This window comes from Dryas octopetala, chromosome 5, assembly GCF_963921425.1.
Source record: "Dryas octopetala chromosome 5, drDryOcto1.1, whole genome shotgun sequence".
Classification (NCBI taxonomy): domain Eukaryota; kingdom Viridiplantae; phylum Streptophyta; class Magnoliopsida; order Rosales; family Rosaceae; genus Dryas; species Dryas octopetala.
This window is the reverse complement of record NC_141370.1, coordinates 5149803-5160340: the sequence shown is the minus strand read 5'-3', so window position 1 is coordinate 5160340 and position 10538 is coordinate 5149803. Positions and strand designations below refer to the sequence as shown.

At 34.6% G+C, this 10538-nt stretch overlaps 1 protein-coding gene across 1 annotated transcript; it reads left to right on the top strand.

Moving 5' to 3' along the window:
- Positions 1–75: 75 nt before the first annotated feature.
- LOC147283715 (protein FAR1-RELATED SEQUENCE 5-like) lies at positions 76–1273 on the top strand. The gene is made up of 3 exons (XM_086245570.1): positions 76–439; positions 510–705; positions 1132–1273. Exons 1-3 carry the CDS (start codon positions 76–78, stop codon positions 1271–1273), a joined length of 702 nt encoding a protein of 233 aa, XP_086101696.1.
- The last annotated feature ends 9265 nt before the right edge of the window (positions 1274–10538 follow it).

Below are 10538 nucleotides of genomic sequence, written 5' to 3'. Positions count from 1 at the left end.
GCTGAAATTTATACAAAAAGTAAGTTCTTGACCTTCTAGAATGAGTTTCTTGAAAGTCATGCTTACCTAATTAAAATGGTCTGGGATGATGGTGAACAATGTGTTTATCTAGTTGAGAGGGTGGAGGAAGGTGGTTCTAAGGTGATGGAGCTTGTGTATAATAAGACAAAGGATTTTGTCAACTGTTGTTGTAAAACCTTTGAATTTTTAGGAATCCCATGCAGGCACATGCTGGCATTTTTAAGAGTACAACAAGTTCTACATTTGCCAAATCAATATATCATGCAAAGATGGTCAAAAACAGCAAAAGTTGGAAGAGTATGGATTGAAGATGGTGTGGAATTGAAGGATGTGGCAGATAAGTCATTGCTTATGAGGCATACAAAATTATCTCAAATTTCTTCAATTGTGGTTGATGATGCTTCCCTCTTAGAAGAGGGTACTGAACTTTTAGTGAAAGCATTAGATTCAGTTCATAATGAAATAAAAAAAACTTAATGCAAGTAAAGGTGTTGGTGGAGTGGCTGTGAAAAAGAAAAATAATTCAGAAAGTCGTATGATCAATGAGCCGCTTCCGGTTAGGGCCAAAGGATGTGGAAAGAGGTATAAGTCATTGAAAGAGAAGGCTATGAATAAAGTTAGACTTTGTCATGGATGTGGACTACGTGGGCATGACAAAAGAAAATGTCCAAAAATGAATGAGAGGTAATAATTTTAATGATGATACTGTTATTTAAAATGTGAATTTACTTTTCTGGTATTATTTAAAACACATACACATGTATCATTTTAATTTTGTAGGGTGGATATTAACGATCACTCTCCCGATGAGTCTAATCAACCAAGTGTTATACCACATACAGGTAGATATTGATAATTTCTCCTAATTGCTCTAATCATTATATATGTTTGTGTTGCAGGGTTTGATTTCAATCATTTAGATTTTGAATATGATTTGAACTAGTGAGATGATTAATTCAAACTTTTTTAACTGCATATCATGTTCTATTTTATTAAGCATTTTAGTAAGCTTCTTTTGCTTTTAGAACCTTGTGAATTCCTTTAAACTGATTGTTCTTTTCCATTTGGTTAAATTATTGCTAATTTTCTACTATTTTTTGGTTGTCGTAGATTTATAGCCTTGGTCAACTTGTCCTCTTTCATAGCTAGTCTTGGTCTTGCTGCACTAGAAGGAATTCACAAGGAGCTGTACTATTTCTCAAGCTTGCAAGAACATAAACATGACCAATCTCACTGTGTTGGTTTTGGTTGATTTTGATAATGTAATCCCAACTGTTTCTACATCCAATATTTTGGGTTGCAAATTGTGTAACGAATTAATATTGACTGTTTGAAGAATTATAGTTGACATAGAGAAGCTTAGGCATGAGACACCACTTTGAGCTTTGAAAGAAAGGAAGACATTTCAATTTTTAGATTTGAATGAACAGAATGTTATTTGGATTTGGCAACCATGGCTAAACTTTTACGAGTGTAGTGGGTTTTTACTTTTTAACCAACGACCAAAGCTAGGATGATTCAATTAGGGCAGGAGAGAGAAAATGATTATTTTAATTTATTGGGACACGTGCAGTCCAAAATTGTGTTAAACACTGCATCAATTACCAGCCACATGATTCAATTAAAATAAAATGAGCGGCTGAGATGTATTTAGTCGCGCAAAATCCCCCTCCCAGACGTCTGGCAGCAGAGCACTGCTGGTCATATATGAGCTATAGTCATATGAAGTGGTCTGTTTGGATGGTGAATACTGAATAGTGTTCAAAGTGATAGTCAAAATGTGCTCATTGTTGTATTTAATTAATATTTTAATGAATTTTGGTAGAATTAAAAAGTCTAATATTATTCAATTAAAATTTTTAAAAAGTTCATTAAAATTTTATGTTATTCAAATAATATTTTTAAAAAGTTTATAGTATGTAGGTATTCAATTAAGACTTTTAAAAAATCTATAAAAATTTGTAGGTATTCAATAAAAACTTTCAAAGAGTCTTTAAAAGTAATTCGGTATTCAAAAAGTCATTGACGTGTATTCAATTAAGATTTTAAATGACTTTACTAGAATTGAAATTAAAGTATGATGATATTCAATTAATACTTTTAAACAGTCTATAAAAACATGTGCAATGGTTTTAGCTATAACTATAACTAAAAGCAATATTTAGCTATAGCTTTTAGTTAAAACCACAAACTTGTACATTGGTAAATGTTATAACTAAAACTCACCTATTTAATTTAGAAAATATATTCATGTATACTCTTATAGATTAAAATATATAAATTAATATAGTTTAATAATTATATTATTGTAATTATTTTAATGAAATCTTTAATATGAGTATAATATTGAATATATTTAAATATTATTATTTTAATACATATTTAAATTTTTTTTCATTTGTGTATTTTCACTATCTACCTCATTCATCATTTACCTCATTCGTCATCTACCTCATTCACTATCTACCTCATTAATCATCTACCTCATTCACTATCTACTTTATTAATCATGTACCTCACATTTTCATCTCTATAAATATAACCACACTACACACTCTTCATCCACAAAACACCATATCCAACAACCATGAATCTCAATTTCCCCATTGATTTCAATTTCCCCATGGATCCCAATTTCGCAATGACCCCCAATCCCACAATGGCCCCAAATTTCCCCATCAATCCTAATTTGCCCAATTATCTCATGACCCCCATTATACCCTTCGATGGATCGTGTGATGAGGAAGATACCAACTTTACAAATTTCATGGTTTTGTGGACAAAATAGAGGAAAAAAGCTCAAGCCAGGGGTGTCGTAAAGAGAAGAAAAAACGGCAATATGTTTACCAAGGAAGATCCGAAAGCGCTCAATGACTTTGGAAGGACTATTTCAATCCTAATCCAACATATGGTGACAAGTTCTTCCAGAGGCGATACAGAATATACCCCGCCTTATTTCAGAGGATCATTGATGGAGTCTGTAATTTTGACTCTTACTTCATCCTAAAACTTAATGCTGCCCAACATGAGGGCTTATCCACTCATCAAAAGATAACATCGGCGATGCGGCAATTTGCATATGGCGTGGCCGGGGATGCTTGTGATGAACTGTGCAGAATGGGAGCAAGCACAACACTTAAATGCTTGAAGAAATTTTGCACAGCAATGGTCTACGTCATCGGACCACAGTACCTTCGGAAGCCAATGCAAGCGGATATGCAGAGGCTCCTACACCATGGTGAGGCACGTGGGTTCGCCGAAATGATCGACATCATTGATTGCATGCATTAGGAATGGAAGACTGTCCCGTAGCTTTAGTGGGAAGATATAAAGGGCATAAGCACAAACCAACATTGATTCTTGAGGCAGTTACATCAAAAGACATGTGGATATGACATGCAAATTTCGGGATGCCAGGGGCTAACAACAACCTCAATGTCTTGTATGCTTCGTCAATTTTCAATGATCTATATTATGGGAGGGCTCCGGAGGTTAACTACACAGTTAATGGGCGACAAATACAATATTGCATACTATCTTGTAGATGAGATATATCCCAAGTGGGCAACTTTCATCCAGACCATAAGGCAACTAGGAAACCCAAAACATGCACACTTTGCAAAATTGCAATCAGTATATCGAAAGGATGTTGAAAGGGCTTTTGGGATTCTACAGGCGCATTGGGCAATTGTTAAAGGGGCTGCTCGATCTTGGGATTTGGATCTCGTATCATACATCATGCAGGCGTGCATCATCATGCACAATATAATTGTTGAAGATGAGTGAGTATCAAATGATGAGAATGATGAACATGATGAAGAAGACACGATAAGACGTCGCCCACGTAGAGCTTACAATGTTATGGAAGATACGCCAAGTGTTGACCCTCTACCACATCTGGAACGCTCAAGAACTTTTAGACAAACCTTCTTTGGGGCCAACTACACGTAAGCCGAGTTCTCAATGGATCGCTACAGAGCTATCCGGAATGAAGCTGCGCACACGAATCTTCGTTAAATATCATTGATCATCTGTGGGCGTTGAAGGGGGCTAGGAATGAGATTAGCATTTGTGTTGCATCTTCAAGTGTTGTTTTTATTTAATTGTAATGTTTTTATTTAATTGTAATTTTTTAATTAATTGTAATGTTTTTAATTTAAAGAAATACATAATAAAAGAAATACATAATAAAGGAAAACAACAATCAAGGAAATACACAATAAAGGAAATACAACATGGAAAATAAACTAGGAAATCAAGGATCGAACGTGGGAAAATAGATATCGCTGCTCGATCCTGAAGCAGTCGATCTGGATGGATTAGATGCGTATTTAGCCATCAATTGACGCTTCATTTCCACCCAAAAAACTTTGGTTTTTTCATCCATTCTAGAAATATTCGTTGATATTATCCTCATGTCCGCATCCCTTTGTTGAATCCCCAACTGGCCTTCAAGTACTCCTATATACTATCCGTTCTTGCGCCTTGACCATGGCGCACAACGTCTCATCTCGTGCTTGTCTGGCTCGATCATCATGTGTTGTCTTCTTCCTGATCTCTATTGTGGCTTTTTTTCCTGGAGGCCTTTCGCTCGATGAAGAGGTCTAAGAAGATTAGGAAAGCACGTCTTCGCAAGAAAGATCAACGGCCTCGACTAGCTGCGATTGAGGAGTATTTTGAGCGTCGAAATGTCTCATATAGATTGACTTCGGACGAAGAAAGAGACAATCTCTTAAAACTGGCAGACAATGGTTAAACTTGAAGGCCTTGCAGTCATGCTTTTCTGCGTACAATTTTTTGGCTTGATCAATCTGCATTTATATTATTCATGTGTAAGATATAAACCAAAGAACAGAAATTATAGTATTAAACCAAAAAAAAATTATAATATTACCTTATTTACTTCACTTTACCCACTGTGTTGCTCAGTTTCAACTTGAGTAAGACAACCTTGATAATAAACGACAGATTTTTTTATTCTTCTCATTTGTGTTTGCACAGAGGTGAGTGATCTCATATCGCCAGTGCGATCTTGATATTTTTTTTGTATTCTCTGCCAAAAAACCTCATTCCCTTGATCTGCACCAACTTCTGGATCCTGCATCACCTCTACATAGGCTTTGCAAAGGGCCACTTGATTTTCATTGGAAAAATTGGGACCTTTGCTTTTCCCACTATTCATATTTGATTAAAAAAAATATATTGTAGAAAATGAACAAACCACTAAACCAAACTCTCCACAAATTTTTAAGCTTCTCACAATAATTTAGAAAGTGTTGTGAAAATTGTGAGTGATGAAATTATATATATATATATATAAATAGGGGTGGGAGGTGAGTGAAATTGTGTACAAAAAAATGAACCAGCTTTTAAAAAAAAATTGAAGCCACGGTCACAATTTGGACCCGTTGCAACTATTTTCAATTTTAAAATGCCACCACACTCTTTTGATTGGTTGATGCATGTAAAAAAGTTAAAAAAAAAACAATTGAATGAATTGAGACCCAGCCAACTACTTTCAATTTTAAAATGCCATCAGGCCCAGCACATTCTTTTGATTGACTTATGCATGTAAAAAAGTTAAAAAAACAATTGAATGAATTGAAACCCAGTCACCACGTGCAATTAACACCAAGTGTGCAACAGTCATATATTTTAACGGTCACAAATGGGCCAGCTTCTTCATATGCAGGTCGGATGGGACCCAGCCATAGGGAAGCTAACCAATCAGCATGCGCCACCATGTTATTTTCTCTCTCTTGCTGTGCACAATGGGGTCCAGCCTTTTCTTAGCTTTTGAGCTTGCAATAGCTAAATTTTTAGATAAACATAGCTAAAAATTTAGCTATTGCAATTAGCTTAGCTTTCAGCTAACCAATGTAGCTGATTTTTGTAACTTTTAGATAAATTTAAGCTTTAGCTATTGCTTATAGCTAACCAATGCACATGCTCTAAAAGTATTGCAGTATTCAATTAAAACTTTTAAAAAGTCCATAAAAATCTAGTGGTATTCAATTAAGATTTTGAGAAACTTCTAAAAAATCCACAAAAATTGTGTAATATTCAATTAAGACTTTTATAAACTCTATAAAAGTCCCTTGTAATATTCAAAAAAATCATTGACTTTTAATGACTTTACAAAATGGTGGACTTTTGTACACTTTTGAGTGTAAAATATAAATACCAAGTTCCATCAATTCTCCAGTACCCTCCCCAAATTTTTCTATGGATTTCAGATGTTGAAATTTTTTTTCTCTACAACTGATCTTTAAACCTTAACCCTAACCCTAACCCTAGCCTACAATGATCATCAATCTTATTGCTCCACTCTCTCTCCTCTTCCCAACTTTTCTTTTTTCTATATATTGACCACCACTCCACTATGACAAGTCCCAAATAGCCCAACTAGATCTTCAAATTCTTATGCATTTAGCCATTTTGGAAAACAATACACCCCCGTCCCCCCTCCTTTGTTTTTTCAACAATGCACCCCCTAAGTAATCATGTATCCAGATGTATAGCTAATTATATCTAGATATATACAATAATCGTCCATATTTTGCTATACATCTGAGATTTTTTTTCTCATTCTTCTTCATCTATAAATTAGCTATACAAAACTTGAATATATATTCATGGATTAATGATCTTGGACTTGTAAATTGACTATTACATATCGTGTTCTTTTTTTTTTTTGGTACAATGGCATACTTACATATGGTGTTCTGTTTTGGTGATAACATATCGTGTTCTTATACTTTATAGCCAATTGGACTTGAATTCTTGCTATATAATCATGGGTGATTACACTATCATGACTTACATATATATCTTGGTATCTTATTAGAGTGTTTGTGATGATTTGATAAGAACTAGGATTCAATTTAATGAAAAGATCAACATATATAAAAAGGAAAAAGACACGATCGATAGATAAAACAACAATAAAGAGATGTTCAAAATGTGTGCGATGACATTACATATCTCTATTTTTTTTGGTAAAAAAATAAAGAAAATTCATTAGAAAAGTCTATCAAACTCTATAAAACTCAAACATAGAATTTTGTAAAAGTCTATTATCTAATTCTATAGAATTATGTAAAAGTCAGTCATGAAATCTATGAGAGTTACGTGGAGTCTATAGAAATTAATATACTCTGCAAAATTTTGTTGCTTATAAAAAGTCTACAAAAGTCATTATAAATCCAAATCGAATACACCTCCGTAAATAAACAGTGGAGTTTGATGGAGTTTGGAGAGTGAGTTATATATAAATACCAATTCTCCAACCTCTCCCCTAGAGATTTCTAAGGAATTCACGTCAACAAAATTTCACATTAAACAAATTAACTTTTCTGAACAAGTGAGCTCCCAAGACAGCCATCAATCTTCCATCAAAGACAACTTTCTCATCTCATCTCCACCAGGTAGGGTTCTCAATAATTCGATGTTATTGCTTTATGTAATATAGATCCATGTGTTTCTAGTTTATGACTTTGTAAGTTCACACAATATTCACACACACGATCATAGAGATACAAACACATGAACATCAAGGCAGTTTATTAATCAAATCAGAAACAAATACTTGATGAGGCCATCACAACTAATCAACAAAGTGAAGTTAGAAACAAGGTCTTCTGCTCTCTCCAATTACCTTAGTACTCTGTCTTTCAATGGGACTAGAATTATATAGCATAAAATTGTGAAAGCAGGGACCTTGCTTATATAGATGTTTATGGTAAAGCCCTAACCCATTAAGGAGCTAGTCCTTGCCATACTAAGATTACACCACTTAAAAGACAAGCAACGTACTAGTATTCATATCAGACTAATCAAGTAAGATTAGATTATTAGGTCTCCTCATGCCATAATACTTATAATCACAATTAGATTATAGCGCACATGAATATCCATGATATATTCTCTATTACTTAACCAATAAAAACATCACATATAATTACTGTTAATCCTTAATAATATATGATACGTCCATAAAGTTCTTACATTTTCCCACTTGGACAATCATATATTACACAGTAAGAATATCAACCTATTAACCTGATTAAACAATCCTTAGTGCGCACAAATAATACAAATGAAAGAACCTAATTTCAAGATTTGGTCAAACACAGCTTCTAGCATCAAACTATAAGAAGGTACACACCTATAACTAGCATGATCTCCTTATGTAACAACCCGACCCAAATTTCTGTAAAAATTTGAATTTTTACTTAACCTGGTTTTAAGAGGTTTTTAAAAGATGTTGAATTGTGATATCTCGAGAAAGTTTCCTCTTCTAATCTACCGTACAAAATTCAAATTTTTGTTTTCAACAACCTATTTTGTTTTCACAAAAATGAATTTGTTGGAAATTGAATTCTTGTTGTTTTATATTAAAACATTCTTGGGGAATTTTTACGTAATTATTTGCAGCACAAATAATTGTTTTATTTTACTTTATTTTATTTTGTTAAATGTTTTATTTTAAAGCTTGACCCAAATGTTGACTTGAATATTTATTTGGTTTTCGATTTTGATTTTGGTCTCATTAGAAAGGTCTCGAGCTTATGAACGCATACACGTAAACCGTTTACTAATCGGAGTTACAGTTTAATAGTTACAGACAAATGAAGTAGGAGGGGCATTTTTGTCATTTCATGCTCAAATCTTTTAAACCCCAAAAGTCCAGAATATTATGGGGTTTTCTATCTTCTCTCTCCCTGACATCACTTTTTTTGTTTTTCTTATCTTCTCTCTCTCCCCAGCCTGGGCCTCTCTCTTCTCTCTTCCCTCCCCTGCGCACACTAGTTGCACCCGAAGCCTAGCCTCTTCGGCCACTTTCCTGACGACCCAAGGCCATCGGCCGATTCCCCACCTCGAAGCCAACTCCGCGAAATCTGAACCAAACCTCACTAGCGATCTGCGTTTTCTAATGGGGTTGTAACGCCAGACTACCTGGGTCCTTCTCCTCTCGTCACGACGAGTCTTTTCATGGCTTTCCCTCGCTTCGACGACCACCTGCAACAGAGAAATGACAAATTGAAGCCGTCGGCCTCCCTTCCAATTTTTCGGCGACCCCAACGATTGTTGGCCGTAACCCAGGTATTGATTTTGATTCTCTCGTCATACTCTTGCTGTTGTTTGATTCAAATTAGCTCAAAAATTAGTGGAATTGAAATCCCCTGTTTGGGTCTCACGGCCACCGTGAGCTTCGTTGCGAGTGGTGGCACGTGATTCATGTTTTCTGGGTTCTTTTGTTTATTTCAGCCTAGTTGGTGTGAATTGAAATGTTTTTAATTGAGAATTTATGATCTATGTATCCTGCTGCCACTGCCACCGCGAGCTCTGTTGTGTGTAGCAGTGCTGGTAGTTTAGTTTTAACTGTTTTGAGTCCTTCTGTGCAGGTTGGGTTTATATGAATTAGTTTTCAGGTCTAAACCATTGTTATCTGAGTTTTGGTTGTGAAATCTGTGGTGGGCAGCCACCGTGCGTGGTGACCAATGCTAATTTCGACCATTTTTCCAATTGTTGCAAATGGTTGTGAATTCTAGAAATTAATGGTGTCGAGTTTTGTGTTGGACATGTCGTGGCTCAGAAATGTCGACCCAAACCATCTTGACAAGCAAATTTGAATTCAAACCATAATTGGGATCGTGTTGAATACGGTATATATTTGTTCCGAAAAAAATTAGAGTTTTTGGTTTTTAGTGGGTGACTCGGTAGTCACATTTGATTTAATCAAATTAAATTCGACGTTGGTTAAACATGGACCTCCGGTTAGATTGTAAGGGTAGTTTGGTCTTTCGCCGCTCTATTCGGAATTCGTAGACTTTGTTTCCGATTGTTAAAGTGAGTAGTGTTCTTGTGGTAGGTCGATGGAGCTCCGCTTCTCGGCTATTTTTTAGCGGCGAACAAATGAGAGATTGTGAGATAGAAACGTGTTCCGGAAAGGATTGGGCATAGATTCGTTAAACAGTGAGTGGACTGACTTTTGTTTTTCTGAAATGTTTTATACATTTGATGATTAAATTCATTTCTTGACTATATTGAGTTTGGATTTGAGCTAAAAAGATTGTGAGTTGGACTTTGGTTTTCAAAATCTTCTTCCATAAGTTTAAATTGATATTTATGGTTTATGCATGATGATGTAAATAAGTTTATATAATATTTTGAGAAAATTGATTAGAACTATAATGCATTCATCATTATGAGTTTATTTCCATTGGAGAGCATGTTTTAAAGAATTTGAGGAACTTCATTTATATTCGAAAAATTTTGTTTTAGGCTTTTGGATAAAATTAAATGTTTCTATTTGAAGTTTGTGCTGGAAATTAGAACCTTTATGGTTTTTGCGTATTCAAGTTTTATGGACTTATGTATTCAGATATTGTAGTTTGAACAAATGCATCTTTTTGATGAGTTTGGATTTTTAAGGAAAGTTTTGGAAGGATAATGAAAAGATTTGAGATTTGAGTTATATATATATGAACAAGTTAGCAGTCAATAATAGTTCA